This window comes from Typopeltis vanoorti, chromosome 1 (genome assembly GCF_054136105.1).
Source record: "Typopeltis vanoorti isolate ZY-2024b chromosome 1, IOZ_Tvanoo_1.0, whole genome shotgun sequence".
In the NCBI taxonomy this organism is placed as follows: Eukaryota; Metazoa; Arthropoda; class Arachnida; order Uropygi; family Thelyphonidae; genus Typopeltis; species Typopeltis vanoorti.
Window position 1 is genome coordinate 32801905 of NC_143549.1, and position 19764 is coordinate 32821668.

At 37.0% G+C, this 19764-nt stretch overlaps 1 protein-coding gene across 3 annotated transcripts in view; it reads left to right on the forward strand.

Annotated features, from left to right (window-relative positions):
- Slob (Slowpoke binding protein) overlaps positions 1-19764 on the forward strand; it is a 352791-nt gene that overhangs the window by 18200 nt on the left and 314827 nt on the right. For all 3 annotated transcript variants that reach the window (XM_090415589.1, XM_090415597.1, XM_090415606.1), the window contains exon 2: positions 9235-9305. In XM_090415589.1, the coding sequence (XP_090271715.1) occupies positions 9235-9305 (71 nt within the window). The remainder of the gene's footprint in view (positions 1-9234; positions 9306-19764) is intronic.

Genomic DNA, 19764 nt, shown 5'->3' on the forward strand with positions numbered 1-19764 from the left:
TAAACCTTCTTTTACAAAGAATTTTATAACTGCACAATACTCAGTTTTATCAATTTCAATGGATACAGACAACACTTTTGCTTCAGACAGCTGTATAAAACAAACTACTTGATAGAATGACCAATTTCACATGGATGCTTAGGACAGATGTACAACTTAGAAAAAAAAATCTTGCTGATAGTGTTTTTAATCTATGATTGAGGCTGAGAACTTTTCAGACCACAATCGTATGTGCAGTCTCTATCCAGTATGCTAATCACTGTATTATATAATGTAAAAGTTACTGAAGCAAGCCTTCCCCTGAACAGATATCCATTCTCATCAGTCGGGTATCTGTTCTGTCTGTGACTAACCTTTTCAAACCTTCACTACTATACCTGATATACAAATGCTGGTTATATTTGGACATCAGACTTCGATTTTCCCTTGTGCAGTAGCACAATTTTATCTTCTTCCCACTTGTCTATGAAACTGTTCCTTTTGCCAAATTTTATTGAACAGCTGAGTCAGCTTTTAGCACATTTCCTTAATAAACATAGTGATATCTCATCTACTCCCCAGAGCTTTATTAATTATTATTATTTTTATTACGTGACACCTCCAGGAAGTCCACAGAGTCATCAAGGGAGGGCACCTACTCTAAAACTTTCTGTCCACTCAGTCCATCAACTACAACGAACCACAACTACACAACTGCCATCTACTGCCCACCACCACTAGTACTTTTCACAGACAGTCGCAAACATTCATGCCCACAGCAGGATTTTAACCCACAGCCTCTTTAATAGAGAGCAGATATGCTAACCATTCGGTCAACCAGGGCTGGCACATCGAGGTTGCTTAAAATTTTAGTCTTCCCATTTTTGAATTGACCCTCTTTTATCTTCCTTCCTATTGTTATTCAACATTACTCCTAATCCCCTATATGAAATACATTAAGAACATATTCAATGTTAAAGATACCAAGCTATTTTTGAACTTGGTTTTACTCCATTTCCCAAGTAAGCAAACAGACAAACAAGTCAAGTTTGCTTACTTGGGAAATGGAGTAAAACCAAGTTCAAAAATAGCTTGGTATCTTTAACATTTATTATACCCAAGGTAAAATACTTTCTAAATATAAGAACATATTCATTGAACATTTTCACTAAACCTTCCATCTTCAAAAAAAGAAGCAAAGATCCATCTTCCATAATCATCCCTTCTTCTACTATCAACTTACCTCTAGAACTAGGATTTTCTTTTCTGCTCAAGTCATTCTCCTTCCATATGCCAAGTTTTTCTTCCTCCATGCACTCATCACTCTTCTAGCGTGTTCTATGTCTTATACTCTTCGTGATGCTGAGAGGCACCCTGCTCTTTATATATCCTCCATAACATCATCTTTCTTAGAATCTCCTGCATAATTCTATGATTCATCCATTTCACTCCCACTTTATTTACCCTCTTAACCTTAGGAATACAGCTTGACATTGCATTAAGTGAACAGCTTTCTTAAGTCCACTGCTGGATGAATGCCTCTCCATGCTTCTTTCATTTTTTTTGGCTGATTTTTTGCGTTTATCCACCATAAATGTGCATAGAATCTTATCTTATCGTCTCATCTTACTACTGATCTCCCTGGTTTTTGATAGCCAGTTCTTGGTGTCCATTGTGTTGTTCTCTTTATCCATCTGTTGTCAGACATTCTCATCACATGTCCTGCCCAGTGCCATTTGTTGCCTTTTATTACTAATGCAGTGTCCATTACCTTTGTTTCATTATCCAAGTATTGTTCTTTTTATCTAACTGAGTTGTTCCCAAAATGGCTCTTTTCATGTTTCTTTGTGTTGTTTTTAGTTAGACTCCAGGTGTGTGCTCTGGTTACTAATGATTTAAAGATTCTGCTCCTCCAAAGGTTCTTTAAACCAAGAATTGGAAATAATCAAAAATACAGCCATACAAAATGGATATAATCCAAAAACAATGCAAGAAATCATGTCACTTCTCGGCACATCAACCTAGACACGAACAAACCCATAGGATTCCCATACCGTATCTCAAAGGCATCTCCGAGCGTCTTTCAAAAATTATGAAGAAATATAAATTAGCTGCTACCTACAAACCAATCAATTGTTAGATCTGAAACGTGCAACCTCACTCTAAACAAGGTCACCTTTCCAGAGTCTAACAGAAGATATCCAAATGATATCTTCTGTTAGACTCTGGTAAGTCTCACTTACCAGAGTTTGGTAAGTGAGACTTATCATTTGGTACAATTTAACTATGTTTTAAAAGAAATAACAACTGACAAATTAGAATAAGAACTGTTGTTTAATTAGAATAAGAAAAGGGCTCACATGAGTAATTATCAGTGAATTTCTACACGTGAAAGAATGCCAATAATTCAGTAAGAAGGGGCAAAGGTCACCCAATACTACAATAGCAGCGTAAGCGTCCGTGGGTGCTACCTCTAAGAAAACATCAAGATGCGTGCATTCCCGGAATTGGAAAGCCCCCGTATAAGGATCGGTGAAGTCACCCAGTCAGGGACGAATCGGAAGGGCAAAAGGAGAGAAACTCGGAAAGGTGGAGCTCTTGGGGAGCATATAAAACCTGCAACACAGAATTGAACCCCCCCCCCCCGTTTTGTTTGTTCCTGTATTCTCACCGTGTGCTTCGAGTGGTCATCATGATTCAGTTCTTATCTTTAAGAGCTGATCTCTGAGAAATCCCAGTATGGCACTGCTACAGAGCATGGCAAATCTTGAATGCAGGCCATCGGTAAGGAATAGCATCGACATAAATCCTTAGTAAAGAAAGCAAGCACCCGATCCAGGGAGAGCACGGGATTCCCACGTGGCAAAAGAACCAAGACAACCAGAATTTTGTAAGAAGGAATGATGGAGGAAACCCCGAAAGAACCTAAGATAGAGTAGATAAGTACTTTTACGTATTTTAGCCCTTTAGAGAACTTGACTAACAGAAACGGAAGAAAGTGTATCTCGAATTTATGATCAGGATAAACATGAAGATTTAATATATGTGAATGACTCTATACCATTAGACTGAATTCTGAGAACTATTAACTTACTGGAGATTCTGTCGTGACCTACTCGAGGGAGATTAACAATGTGCCAAATACCTAGCTGGCTCCTATTAAGTTGTAAACTAAATATGTGATAAGTTGAAGGAATAGTGTTGTAGAGATTAAGAAATCCATGTTTATCTAAGAATGAGAAAGTGAGAGAAATGTAAGAGTTTTAACTTACCATTAATATCAATTTTGTCTTTGTATCGTAATTAATTATGAATTCATTAAATTTGTTTGTTACCTTCCATGCTTACTTTTCTGACCATGTTGACTGACCTAGACCCTTCATAAAATTACGAACCTGGTGATCATATATGTGCATGGGGATATCCTAAGTAAGAAAGGAAAGGGGGCACGACTGCAAACAGACAAAAGGAAAACCTACGGCTTCTGATTTCAAGCGAATTATATTAGTAGCATCTGATACTCTGTAACCATCCTTAGGCTGAGTTTGACTCTGTCCTTAAAGCCCAGGCTGGCGCAGGAAATAAATTTGTCTGAGCGAATGTGGATGACTTATAGAGATCAGGAAATAGGTATTTTCTGGGGTCCCAAAATTTAGAGATTGTCAGGTAAGCAGTAAGATCATATACTCAGTGTTAGGCAGACGATTTAGGGATATATAAGGTTTAAAGATAGCAGACAGAGGCCAGCATATATAATAAGGTAAAGAAAAGGGTAGTGATCGTTAAATCAAATAGCATTGTACAAAGGGGAGATAAAACAAGACATAACACAATCAAATCCACAATTGGTTACCTTCTCCTAAAGACAAACTCCTCTCACCTTTTATGCTACCTGGTGTGCGAGGTCCCATGCTCCTGTAAATTGTCCTACTATGGACAGACAGGTAGATCCATTAACAAATGCAGTTCAGAACATCAAGACCATATCCGTCTCATCAAACTGCAGAAATCCTCGCACAACATGGAATAGAAAACTCAAACCATAGGATCCATTGAAAGAAAACCAAACTTCTACATAGATCTTCATATAAATGTGAACGTTTATATAAAAAAGTGCTGAAGCTCTACATCACAGACCTAATTTGAACCGTAATGAAGTTCTTACTATCCCTAAAGTCTTGGAAATGGTCATTCTAAATTGTGTAAAATAATTTTATATGTTATCTCATTTTAATATAATTTTTTTTTCCATATATATTTTAAAATTTAATTCTATAACACGCTACTGCATGCATAGAGGAATTCCATTGCAAGCATGTGCCCTAACTGTATGTAATTCCTAGTATTGTTTGAATTAACTGTACTGAAGATGTCCTATGATACTTAGGATGAAATATTTACTTATTAAAAATCTTATTACTGTGGTTACGTGTGTATGTTTGGTCGTGAATGTTCCACGAGATCGTGGATGCATGCATGCATATGCCTAATAATACAGTTGGAGATTGTTTTTCTTTTTTAACTCATCTAGGCTTTAGACACTACATTTTTTTTTTTTTTTTTAATACCATTCAGATGCAGTTCCTTACTGGGATTCTTATGTTTTTTAGCACCTGAAGAAGTCTATGTTAGATGAAACTAGTTGGGCGATTAAAACCTTTTATGTTAATCTCGGTCTTTAGTCATTTAATACTTTTAACATGTTCCCAAACCGAGTAAATCTTCCTATAAACACACACACACACACACGGGAAGTTGAGCAGATGTTTGAGTGCTCATTCCCACAGTCTTATTAACATCTAATGTTAAGACTGTGGGACTGCATGTTTTGAGGGAATGTACCAGGGAGTTGACCTCTGCTTTGACACATGCCCGTTTCATATGAGCCTTACGTTAAGCCAAGTTCCAAAGTACTGCTTCTTGAGGAAGGTGACAGAACTCATGCTTCATATTATAAGCCAATCTGTGTGTCAGGTGTTTGTTGTGGTTAATGAAGAGGTTAGTCAGAGCCAAGATATAGAATTGGGTTGACAATAGCATCCCTTTGATGGACAGCAGAAATTTGCTAAAGGGAAGGTCATGTTTTAGTAATCTGCTTACTTATTACCTGACAGGTGCATTGGACAAGGGAGATGGATCCATGGTTGTACTTAGATTTTGCAAGGACTGTTGATAGATTGCCACATAAGTTGATAATTAAACTAGAAGGGATGGAGTTGGATAATGTTAGATTAGTGCATTGGATTGGAGATTGACTATCTCATAGGTATCATCAAGTTATGTATGGAGGAGCAATATCCCTGGAGAGGAAAGTCAATAGTGGTGTGTGCCTGCCACAAGGGTCTGTTTTAGGACCACTACTGTTTAACCTGTATGCTAATGACATCAGAGAAAGTTGGAATGAAGATATGAAGATATTCAGTTGTTTTAGATGATACATAGTTGGGAAGAATTATGAGAAGTAGAGCAAATATTGTGGCTTTACAAGGGGACTTGAGTAGACTTAGTGAATGGACACAGGAATGAGGATGTCCGTTCAATGTTGCAAAATCATGTGGAGGATACTGACTTGTATAAACAAGGAGATTATGGTTCTGTTGTAGAAGGCTTTGATTAGGCCACATATGGACTGCTGTGCCCAAATTTGGTTACCTGGTTTTAAAAAGGATGAGATATTAGAAAGTGTCCAGAGGCAATTGATCAAGGTGGTTTCTGTTCTTTGGAATGTTGAGTGTGAGAATGGTTGAGAAGATGCAATTTATAGAACTTAGTAGATATGTCATATAAGTTGAAAAGGGATTCTCATCAGATTAATGCTGAAGAGGCTTTCATAGATTGGGAGATGGAGGTGGGGGGAGGGGCAAGAGGTTATGCCTGGAAGCCATATAAGAAGGGTGTAAGCAGAAGAGTGAGAAATAGATTTTATTGCATGGGGAGAGGTGAACAATTGAAATCCATTGCTTGAGAGTATGCATCCACAGAGAATGTAATTGTATTTAAGGTGCAGTATAATAAACTGTGTGTGTGTGTGTGTGTAACAGAGCCCTTCCACAATGAGTCAAGGATTTATTGTGGGAGGGCTCTTCACTCCACAGGTCTACATCTACCATTTTTTCTGCACAACCTATACATTGATTCATTTGCAACCATTAGCATTGCAGCAGACTTAGTCTTCACTCTCAAGTTCTTCTTTTTTGCTTCTTCCAGTAACTCTTTCATATCTTCTCTCATATCATACTTTTCATCTTCTGAGAAATGAATTGTTTGGGTTGGCATTAATGCCAACCCAAACAATTCATTTGCCTTACCTTTTTTGCATCCTGACAGCTTCACTAATATTAATTTTTGCACCAGGGAAATGACTCACTCATGCTCTCATTAAGTACTCCTCTTATCATAGAATCGCCATAAAAATTTTCTCCTTACTTACTTTCTCATACATCCTTATTTCTTACTCTGAACTAGTTGCTGTTTTTTTCCCTTCTCATCTCTACTAGTCACTTAATGTTTCTGCAATATTTTTGAACTTGTGGTTTGTCCTGTGAAGGACTCGCATAGTGTACAATTTATTTTGTGAAGTCTTCCTTATTCTCCTGACCTTCCATCATTGCACTTTCAACAGTATCATTAATACTGGCATTTTCTAGACCTCTTTTAATGTTCTCTATTATCATTGTGTTTTTATTTCTCTACATGATTGTCATTTCCTCCCAAAATACTTCCTATGTTTTGGCTCCCCAATCTTGCTTTTCCTCTATAAATCTTTCAACATTTGATGGCGAATAAATCTTGCATACTGCACTAAACAAAATCTCATATATTCAAGTCTCCTAACTCTCCATTGTGCTGCTATGCATTGTACCATACCAACATTATCTTTAATACAAAGCATACAAGTTTTTTTTAACATCTTAACAACTTAATCTATCACACACTCATAAAAAAAATAAATAAAAAACTGCAACAAATGAACTTAATCTTATTAATTTAAGTTTGAAAAAACAAGTGCTTTTCTTTCAGTAGTACAACTTTAACACATTCCATCAGGATTTTGCCTCAGAATGTTTCATATACTTAGAAGAAATTTCAGATGCATGAGAATATGTTTTGATTACTTATTATTCAAAACATTCTTCTCATATACTTCTAATCCTTTAATTCTTCTCATATATTTCTAATAATGAAATCAGCTTTTCCAATAAAGTGATTTATTGGGGTATTCATCTTTACTATGTCATCTGTATTGGTCACTTGACTTCTATTTCTATCTAACAGGCTTATTCTTCTATAGTCATTTTTCCTCTGTCTGGCCATATTATGAAATAATTCCTTAGAATTTTCTTTGGATTTGCACATCTTGAGTCTCTTCTTAATCATTTTCTTGGCTTGAGTCTTAATATTATTCCTTATGCATTTGCATTTGATCTCACTTTTGATTGCATTGCCTCTTTTTTATTCTCTTTTTTTTCATCAGTCATCCATTTTTATACCAAAACATGTAATCTTTTTCTTCTTAAAGTATGCAACTTGCCATTGTTGTTGATAAATATTTTTTCATTTAGCTTCCTTGCACTGGTGATATCGTTCCTTTCCTATTCTTCCATTTGTAGAACCACCTTAAGCTGATTCTGAAGATTATTTATCATCACCTGCTGTTTAATTTCACATAAATTCCTTTTTCTTTGATGCTTCAACTTGTTTCTTCATTCTCTAAGTTCAGACTGCATCGGTCTAACCAACCAGGATCCAGGATGACATCTCAGCTCTTACAGTCTCAGATCTCTGATGTCAAGGACCAAATCCAAAACTCTTGAATTTCATGTTTTCTCTACTATATGTTTCCTAAGACATTTTTCTTTCAAGAATTCCAGAAATTTCATTCTTTTACTATTAAATGCCTTTTCCTCTTCTCAATTTATTTTGCTACTGTAGTTAAGATCTCCAGAACATCACTCATTTTGCACTTGCTAAACTAAACTGCCTAAACATTTTCTGTTCTTCTTGCTCTGTGTTTTCCAGCCTATAACAACATTCCTCTAAATATTCTTCTTACCTGCCTTCATCTTGTGCTATACACTTTTGAAATCATTAGTGCGATTTCCTTCCAAATTCTCCACTCTAAGAGGACGCAACTCATCACTTACATAAGTAACACTCCATCCCACCACCCTATTCATCTTTTCTATCCTGCTGAAATATGCTATTTGTATTCCTGGATTCACAGCTTCATCTTCTGAGAATCAAGTTTTGCTGATGCCTGCTGTCTTCAGACAGACAGACTGAGTCAGTACACAAGCTCATTTTTATTCTTAATGCTCCTGGCATTTATACATAGAAAAAGCCATTACATTGTCAGCATTCGTAGTCAATTTGATTCTGTGATATACCACACAATTTCCCATCTCCTAAGTGATTATTCCCACATGAGGACATCCCCCCCCCTCCTGCTACCATCCACAATTGCAACTCTGATTTTCCCCTAACCTAACACATTCTCCAGATTTCTACATATTCGTGTTCAAATGTAGCTCCTCTCTCTCTCTCTCTCTCTCTCTCACTCAGCTCTCTTGTCATCAAATGTGCTTCAAGCATTTTCATATTACTTTTGATACATTCTGTCATTCATTATTGACTGCTCTTTGGACAATATATGCTCACTGTCATCCCTCTTGTATTTTTCTGCTGCACATTCTCTAACAGTAGCTTCAGATAACCTGCGATCCAATTCATACTATCTCTCGCTTCATTCCAACAAGCCATCACTATAATCTTATTCACATTCTCACCTTGCTTCAATGCTATAATGACACTGTTATTCCTCCTGACAAGCACTCTTCTGACATCCTGTTCTGCATGCTAAGAATCATTGAATCACCACAAATTGCACCTCTCATTGATCTCTTTCTTGCTTTCTTGTTCACCTTTCACCCCCTCCCCCCTCTCTTCCTTCTCTGATCTCACCTACCTACCTTCCTGTCATCATCTTTCTCTCCTTGCTTCTGTACTTTCACTCATTTTCTCTGTTCTCTAGTTCTTTATCCTTTCTTTTTTTATCTTTCCCATAATGGAATCCATGAAACTTGCATATCAATAATTTTAAGTTTTCATTCAAGTCTATTTTGTATAATTTTTTTTTTTAGGAGTCTTATGATCATTCATATTTTCATATATTACCAATTGAAAATTAAAACTGTATAATTTTAAATTTTAAATTATTGTTACTTCATTGTCATTCAATTTATTATATTATTACAGGTAGTAGTATTAATAGTACTTGGAGTTCTTGGTCTGCTAAGTTTCATTGTGTGGGCATTTCTTAGATGTCGGTGAGTATAATGTTTTTCAGATAATAGAAAATTGATTACAGAATGTAGAATATAACTATATTTTATTCTATATATATATTTTTAGATTAAAAATTATATTTTTCTGATGTATAGAAAAAAGCAGTGTTTGATAGCCCATCTCTCTCTCTCTCTCTATATATATATATATATATACACCGAAGGTCTCCCAATGTAAAATTCTCCAACCATCTTTACTAGGCCATTCCTCCATCTTTTCTCTGGTCATCCAGATATTTGCCTTCCTTTATACAGCAGTTGTCTTTGTCTACAGATTTTTCATCTGTGTGATATGTCTTTTCCATTTTAATTTTAAAATCTTTTCCACTGTATTCATTCTATCATCTTTGTTTCTTTTCTTAATGTCCTCAATTTTTATTTTATTTGGTAGGCTAACATTTAGCATGGCTATCTCCTCTTTATGTTTGGTTTTTCTCATTTTATCCATGATTTGTTTTGTTAATAGCCATATCTTTACACTATATGTCTCAACCAGGAATATAACCGAGCACCTCTGTAGTGCAATTGAAAGAATGAAAGTACGTTGCGCCCTTCAATTAGAAAAAGCCTAAGTTCTATTCGTGTCATGACAAGAGGAATCTTTATGTAGGTTTTTTCAATTGAAGGTGAGTTAGCTATCTTATATGGAGGTAGCAGGGTTTTTTCCTCCCAGAAACTCGAGTTTTTCATCCTGTATATAGGCAAATCAGCCTTCAGAACACATGCAATTTACAGATAAAAATATACTAGTGGTGATGGTGGTGGGCAGTAGATGGCATTGGTGTAGATGGTGGTAGTGGCAGTTTAAGATACTGTAGTTGGTGGATTAAGTGGTGGAGATGGAGAGTTGTAGAGTAGGTGGCCTCACTTGATGGATCTTTAAGACTCATTAGAAGTGTAACAAAATAATAATAATAATATTGATTGAAAAGTTGGAATATGTTTTCTGCATGAGAAATTTATTTATTTATTTTTAAGATATATTTTTTTTTTGTTTTCCAAAAGTCACTTAGCCTAGCTGAGTTCTTTTTTATTTCTTTATATAGACTGTTTTTTTTCTGGATTGCAAAAGTTCTTATAAAAGTTCTAATCTCTTGTTTTTCATCCCACATACAGGCAAATCGGCCATGAGAACACATGCAATTTGCAGACAAAAATAATGTTGTTGGTGGCAGTAGGTGGTAGATGTGCATTGTGTGTTGATGGTAGTACAATAGACTTTCGACTATCTGGCCTCTGTACTATGCGGAGCCCAGATTTTATCACAGAGAATTATAATAATACAGTAATTCTCCATGATAAAATGAGGAATATGTGTAATTTACTTTGCCAAGACGTTGCAAGTGGGTGTCTGCTATAATCCTCCTACATGCCATGTGCATAACACAAGTTGAGACATGCAAAGTGCGGATTTCCTCGCTTCGTCAGTTGTGTATCGGATGTCCACAAGTGCGGAATACATTTGCCACTGTTCATGGTTATGTTAGTAAATTGTTGTTTGGGGTGCTTCGTTGTTTTTTTTATTAAAGATTACAAAATGGGTGATAAATGAAAAAAGGTTGTAGTGACTATAAAGTGACTAGACTCTGGGGTAACGGCAAAAAACAAAAGAGTTGGGAAAAGTACAGTTGGAGACTGGAAGAAAAATTGAGCAGAAATTGAAAAGTGGTGTGCTGCCCAAGCTAGTGGAAGTGGAATGAAAGTAAGAAAAACGATGCTGAAAGGTAAGCATAAAGAAATTGAGGAAGCTTTATTTTTGTGGCATGAACACTTAAGAGGAAAAGGCTTGCCTGTTGCTGGGCTGATATTGCAGGAAAAAGCATTTTAAGCGACAAATTTGCAATTTAAATTTGCAATTTAAGCGACAAATACATGTAGAAGGAGAAGATTCAGCCTCCCCACTTATGGTAATCTGGCGAATACTGAATCGCCAGATTACCATAAGTGGGGAGGCTTTATCTGCTGATAAAGAGGCTGTACCTTTGTTCAAAGACTATCTTTTTAAGCTTGTTGAAAAGGAGGGAATTTCTGGGGAGCAGTTGTACAACTGTGATGAGACTGATTTAAATTATAAGATGCTCCCTACAAAAACACTTGCGTCAAAAAAAGAAGCCGCTGCACCACGGTACAAGAAAAGCAAGGAACGAGTCACCATCTTGGCTTGCAGTAATGCAACCAGCAACCACAAGCTTAGGCTTATGTTAATAGGAAAATCAAAGAAACCTAGAGCTTTTAAAAACTGAAAAATCAGGAATTACTACCCCTATATTACACACATCAAAAGAAAGCATGGATGAATTCAGAAATCTTTAAAACCTGGTTCCAAAATGAATTCGTACCGACTGTAGAAAAACATTTGAAAGACAACAATTTGCCAAAAAAAGCTGTGCTACTTCTTGACAACGCACCTTCGCATCCTGCCAATGACGAACTCACAGATGGAGACATCAAAGCTTTATTTTTACCACCCAATGTGACTGCTCTTTGTCAGCCGATGGACCAGGGCCTCCTTGAAATGCTAAAGAAAAAGTATCGTCGGCATCTTCTCAGTTCGTTGATATCAGTGATTGATAATAATGAAGACTGCGTAACCACTCTGAAAAAGATTGACTTGCTAGATGTCATAAGGTGGTTGGTTGAAGCATGGGAAGAGATTCAAAACATATTACTATTACTATTATTACGGGCAACTCCAGGGAGTCATTGGACTCATCGAGGGAGGCCCCAAATCATATTCATCACAACTATTTGACATTCATACAGTATCTATCATACCTCGCCTTAAACTCATTCACTGTCACAGCATCCACCACAGACTCAGGGAGCGCATTCCACTCATTCACTACTCTAAAAGTAAAGAACCCAGCTCTAACACCTTTACTAACCACACTTTTGCCCAGTTTCCATGGATGTCCCCTAGTCCTCCCACAACCAGCCCTGTACTCAAAAATATCTTCTGAATTAATTTTATAGAAACCCTTCAGTAATTTGAATGTCTCAATCATATCTCCCCTCCTCCGCCTATCAACCAATTTTTGCAACCCACAAATCCTCAACCTGTTCTCATACGGTTCATTCCACAGACCTGCTATCATCTTGGTCACTCGCCTCTGGATCCTCTCCACCTCCTCCCCATCAAGAAGAAACCTAGGTGACCAAATCTGAGCACAGTAGTCTAGATGGGGTCTTATCAAGGCTCGATACAGAGGAACAATAACCTGCTTGTCTCTGCTTGTCATCGTATTCTTCAGCAACCAAGTGATTTGATGAGCTGTTTTGGTCACTTTTGCAATGTGTCCCCTAAATTTCAATTCCTTATCTACCAACACTCCTAAATCTCGTGCCTCATCAATTTCCTGGAGCACGGTTCCACCAATGCAGTAAACTGCCGCCAATCTTTTCACCCCAAAATGCATAACCTTACATTTTGCCACATTAAACTGACATCCATTCTCCTTAGCCCAGACCTCCAATCTATCCAAATCATCCTGCAAAATTTTGACGTCATCTGCATTCACTATTGCCCTACCCAACTTCGCATCATCCGCAAACAAATGAACTGTTCCTCTCAGATCATTTCCTGTATCATTTATGAACAAATTAAACAGCAGTGGTCCAAGAACAGATCCTTGTGGCACACCACTAGTCACAGGCCGTCTTGTGGACTCTACTCCCGAGTAAACCACTCTCTGATATCTCTCCGTCAACCACCCTCCTATCCATCTCACCAACCCTATGTTCATTCCCATATGCTGCAATTTACTGATTAGAATTCCATGTGGAATCCTGTCAAAGGCCTTGGCAAGGTCCAGTAGAATCACTGTAAACCCATTACCCTTATCCAGTTCAGCCGTCACTGTGTTATAATACGTGAGCAAGTTACTGAGGCATGACCTACCCTTCACAAAACCATGCTGTCCCCGATACAGTATCCCATTTTCTTCTATCCAATCTTGTATTTTCATCTTGACTATTTTCTCTAAGACCTTGACAATGATTCCTGATATGCTAATCGGTCGGTAATTTACTACAGCAGTCTTGGAACCACCTTTATGCAGTGGAACTATTTTCCCCTCTTTCCACCCGCTCGGGACTAACCCAGACCCGAGACTCAAATTAAACAAAATGGTCAAGGGTACTGACAATTCTTTAGCTGCTTCTCGTACAACACGAGCTGGTATACCATCCAATCCCACAGATGTATTGACATTGAGGTTATGCAATAGACTACTCACCTCCACTTCATTAACCACAATTCCCGTATAATCTACTGGTTTATTCGTTTCTGCAATGTCACCACCTGGATGATATACTTTTGCAAAGTGCTCACTCAGTAACTCAACTATCTCAACTGATTCAGTTACCTCCCTACCATCGGCATTCTTTAAAATCAATCTGCCATGTACATTTTTCCTTTTACTTGCTACATATCTAAAAAACTGTTTAGGATTCTCTTTAGCCTGCATGGCCAATGTTCTTTCGTAATCCTTTTTTGCTTTTCTTACCACACTCGTCACCCTTCTGGCCTGTGCTTTATACCGTTCATGTGCCTGCCGGTCACCCTTCTCCTTAAATTCCCTCCATAGTTGTTTCTTTTTTTGCAACTCAAGCTTAATGGTGTTATTCATCCATTTAACCCCTACTTGATTTATTATTCGGACTCTAGGTATACAGTCAGCCATTGCTTCATGCAAGCACTTCTTAACTACCTCCCATGCACTATCAACTTCTAGTCCTTGCAGTTGTACATGCCATGGCACTGAACCAATCAAACTCCTAAGCTTGTCATACTTTCCAGCCCGATAATTCCACATGTACCCTGTCTTAATTGAAAATTCTACACCTTTAGCCACCTCCCAAGTTAAGACCCTATGATCACTCTCACCGATTGGTGGCAATGTGGTCATATTTGTTACAGCCAAATCCTCAGATGTAATTACTAGGTCAAGCACTCTCTGACCCCTAGTATTTTCCATTACATGCTGTCGCAGATAGTTATCCCTTAATAACCGCATAAAATCCAGTTCCTTCCGTGTGTCCTCTCCTCACTCCAATCAATGCGACCATAGTTGAAATCTCCCATAATAATCACCCTCCTTCCACCCATTTCTTCTATTTGCTTGTGCATACTGTCACCACCATCTTTTCCATCACCTGGTCTATAGCAGCACCCAATTGTATATTTAGTTCTGCTAGCCACAATCTCACACCAAATGGCCTCAAATGTGCTCTTTTCTCTATCCTGCAATTCAACTTCTATTCTCCTTGGCTGGAGCTCATCAGCTATCATCAACAATACTCCTCCCCCCATTTTATTCTCTCTGTCATTCCTGAACACACTATACTCATCACATTCAATCCCACTAGTTATATCATCTACAGTCAGCCATGTTTCACTAATACCTATAACCTGTGGTCTGGAAGTGCCAACCATGGCCAAAAACTCTTCCTTCTTGTTCCTAATACTCCTAGTATTAGTGTACATGAATTTAAGACCCCCATTAGCCCCAACCCTACCTTGATGCCTTATATTAACTATCCCACTCAGATTTGTTGTCCTTATTTGCTCTGGCATATTATATTCATTCTTAAATTCAACTGCCTCCATAAGGACTGTATCTCTACTCCCCCCCCCCTAACAAATCTAGTTTCCCTGAGTTTGCACATCCACTACATTCAGCAACACTTTCTCAAGTCTTCTTACACCGTAACCATTCAAATGCAAGCCATCCATCTTGTATAGATCCTTTCGCCCATCAAACTCACTCCACACATCCACAAATTCCACACCACTCGTCATACATAACCCACACATAAAGTCATTTGCAATTATAGCCCTCCTTTTAAACATTTCACTGTCATACCGTGGCAAAAGACTAATCATTCTAACTCTCTCACTCTTTTCTTTTGCTACCTCAAACTTTTGCTACATAGCACTTGTAAAGTCTTGGAAAATTCTTTTGGACCATGAAGGTGGACATTTCAACCTTGAACCAATGTGTGAAACCGAAGTGGAAGATGAAAACGATAAACTTGTTTCGTTGCTCAAAAATGTACCGAGCTATGACGATGTCAATGCAGAGGACATTACAGAATGGATGTCAAACGACGAAGTTGATGAAATAACTGACAACGATATTGTGGAAATGATGACACAGGGGGAAGAAGAAGAGGAGGAGGAGGAGGCATCCTTAAATGACAGGATAAATCTCATCCCACATTCAGAAAGGTTCAAGACGGTTGAGACAGTGCTGCAGTACATTAGTGAAGGAGGAAGTGACGCCAACTGATAGCGGAAGATGGCTAAAAGGGTGAAGCAGTCATCTATCCAGGACTTAAATATAAAGAGCTAATAAGCCTCATTTCGGCGATATAAACATTATTTAAATTAAGGGGATATTAAATCCCACATTGTTTTAAAACCGAATAAGAAACTCAAAGATTGGAATCAGAGAGCTTCATGCCGAATATAGTAAAACTATAAAGTATCAGCGATCACTAGCGTGAGCTAATGCAAGTGACCCTAGTACGTAGTACAATACCGGACAACTCGCAGCAAAGGCGGTAAAGTGCTGATCGCTATTCTTAAGTATTTTCCATAATGTAAAAACACATTTCCTAGGAAATGTGTTTTTACATTATGGATAGTGACCTCCCACCATAATGTAATAACAGCATAGTGGGAGGTCACTACCCAGACTGGTTTCAGCCTTTTTTGAGGCTTCATCAGTGAGTAGCTAGACCAAATTAATACCAAAGTGTATAGCGAAAAGAACTTATATACTCTGCTATACGAGTTTCCAAACAGGTGCAACCATTGAGTTACTTAAATATAAAGAGCTAATAAGCTTCATTTCGGCGATATAAACATTATTTAAATTAAGGGGATATTAAATCCCACATTGTTTTAAAACCGAATAAGAAACTCAAAGATTGGAATCAGAGAGTTTCATGCCGAATATAGTAAAACCATAGAGTACCGGCGATCACTAGCATGAGCTAATGCAAGTGACCCTAGTACGTAGTACAATACCAGACAACTCGCAGCAAAGGCGGTAAAGTGCTGATCGCTACTCTTAGGTATTTTCCATAATGAAATGAAGCTTATTAGCTCTTTATGTTTAAGTAACTCGATGGTTGCACCTGTTTGGAAACTTGTATAGCAGAGTATATAAGTTCTTTTCGCTATACACTTTGGTATTAATTTGGTCTAGCTGCTCACTGATGAAGCCTCAAAAAAAGGCTGAAACCGGTCTGGGTAGTGACCTCCTGCCATAATGTAATAACAGCATACATTTCTTAGGAAATGTGTTTTTATCGAGTTGTCCGGTATTGTACTACGTACTAGGGTCACTTGCATTAGCTCATGCTAGTGAACGCCGATACTTTATAGTTTTACTATATTCGGCATGAAACTCTCTGATTCCAATCTTTGAGTTTCTTATTCAGTTTTAAAACAATGTGGGATTTAATATCCCCTTAATTTAAATAATCTATCAAGGACTTTTTCAAAAACTAAAAACTGTAAGTTTTGACTCTTTCATCTTAGGCCTACCTTTTCACATTTGTGTGAAAAGGTAGGCCTAGAACTCCGGCCTATCCAGCTTTTGTATTATCTGGCCTGCCCTTCCGCCACATTAAGCCGGATAGTTGAGAGTCTACTGTAGTAAGTTTAGTTGGAAGATTAAGTAGAGGTGGATAGTGAGCTGTATAGTGAAGTAGAGTGTCCTCGTGCGACGACTCCTTGGTGGTGTCATCGAATAGTAATAATAAATATGAAATAAAGTAAGATCATATCTTAACTATGTAAAAACTAAAATAATGACAAATATTAAAGGTAATAATAATTGAAGAACAAATACGAAGACAACAATAGATGAGAACAACTACAAGGAGAAAAAGCCCTGCTACCTCCATATTAGATCAGCTAATGCACCTTCAATTGAAAAAGCCATTTAAAGATTCCTGTTATTATGACAAGAATCGAACTCAGGTCTTTTCCAGTCGAAGGGCACAATTGTCCTGTTGTGCTACCTCCATATGAGATCAGCTAACTCACTTTCAATTGAAAAAGCCCATATGAAGATTTTAGTTATCATGACAGGAATCAAACTCGGGTCTTTTCCAATCGAAGGGCACAATGTCCTGTTGTTCTTCCATTCGATCTATAGAGGCAGTTACTGTATTTATGTTATTTCACATAAATTATTCAATGATGCAGTATTGGAAAACATCTGAGTTACCTAGATTGGAGTGATAAGGAAATTAATATCAATGATAAAAAAAAAAAATATATATATATATATATATAATATACTTGATGACAGGTAATAGCAGCATATAAAATGATGTTTGAAGCTAAAATATAAATTTCTGGAGCTACTAGTTGCCTTATTTATCATGTATAAACTCTTAACCGTGGAATTTGTCAGTGGAAAACATCATCAAACAATTGCCTAACTACTGCAGTAATGTAATGTAGTGTAATGTTGGATGCACTTACTGTGTTTTAATAAGTGTTTGGTATGTTAGTATACTGACATATTTGCATCTTAATATATTTTATATATAAATATTTTTATTTATGTAGAAAAATTTTTACCTTGGGTATACTATATGTTTACAATACCAAGCAATTTTATAAACTTGGTTTTAATCCTTTTCCCCAAGCAAGCAAACAGACAAGTAAGTCAGGTTTGCACCTGAACTATGCTCAGATCTGAGGCGACTCGTAGTAAAGGTGGAGTAAGATCTGATCACTTTCCCTTAATATCTCCCCTAATGCAAAGCACATCCCCTTGCAGAGATGTATGATGCTATGCATTAAAGGAAAGGCCCACCACCCAAAGGGATGTGCTTTGCATTAGGGGAGATACTAAGGGAAAGCAATCAGAGCTTACTCCACCTTTACAATGAGTTGCCTCAGACCTGAACATAGTTCAGGCGCAAACCTGACTTACTTGTCTGTTTGCTTACTTGGGAAAAAGGATTAAAACCAAATTTATAAAATTGCTTGGTATCTTTAACGTATATTTTTATTTAATACATGCATTCATTAAAGAAATCATGTTTTTATTTATTTATTTTATTTTTTTAAAAAATCTTAATGAAACCTTACTGGTGCTCGTGTGAATTACAATATACAGAACTGAATGCATATACATGTAACAAACAATTTTATCTGTCACCTCATATAGGAAGCCATTATTCATAAATTATAGTAGCAATTACTATTGTATTACATTACATTAAAGTGAAAGTAATCTGTAATTGATAATCATAAAATTATTCATTGTTACATTTATATGTCTTTTGTTCTATATATCAGGGGTGGCCAGGGTTTTTGCAGCAAGAGCCCTAGTTACCTACCAGAAATTGTTAAGAGCCACAAATTTACTTTTCTGTTAATTGTTAAGAGCCACAAATTTACTTTTTGGGACATTTTTAAGGGCAACATCAAAAGCTTGCTTAATATCAATGCCACGAGTACTATCCTTTAATGCTATTAAATCTAATAATTTTTCTTGCGTCACTCTGTCTTCAAGAACAAAACGAATAAAAATTACTAATTTTGGTTGGTCTGTAATGTCAGTTGATTCTTTTGTATTTTTTTAAATTTTCTGACAAGGTAATATAAATATAACTACATTGCCGAACAGCAATGTAGTTAATTGAAAAATTAAATTAAAAACAATAGAAAATTAAGAAAAATTATAAATATTTTTTATTTGTTAGTTGAGCCACAATAAAATTTAAGAAGAGCCACTTGCGGCTCGCGAGCTGCAGTTTGGCTACCGTGGCTATATATTATAATTCATGTGAGCACCAGGAAGGTTTCATTAGGAGTAAAAAAAAAAAAAAGAAAGAAAGGAAAAAAACATGTTTGTCCTAATGAATACATTTTTTTTTTTCAATATGCGGCCAGTGGAAGGAAGAATGATTATGGGAGGTTGATGTTGGTCAGTGATAATTGGAAAATGAATGATAAACACTGAGGAGGATATAGTAGAGGTATTAAATGAGCAGATCATTCAAGTTTTCCATCCTTGTGATTGTAACATAATGCAGAACTTGAGAGCAGTGGGAATGCAGGAGGAAAACCACTGATGGTAAGTGAGCAGGAGGTATATGAGGAATTTAGTAAATGTGATATCAACAAGGCCATGGGACTTGATGGTATGTCACCACGTGTGTTGAGAGAATGTTCCAGGGAGTTAAAAACACCTTTAATGTACATTTTCAACATAAGTCCTAGGTCCCAAAGAATGGAAAGATGGAAAAATTGTTCTGATTCATATAGGCCAATCTGCTTGTCTGGAGTTGTGATTAATGTGTTGGAGAAGCTAAGTGAGGACAAAGATTCAGAACTAGGTGAACAGCAGTAGCATTTCTATTTAATGGACAACATGGGTTTGCTAAAGGAAGATTGTGTTTTAGCAAT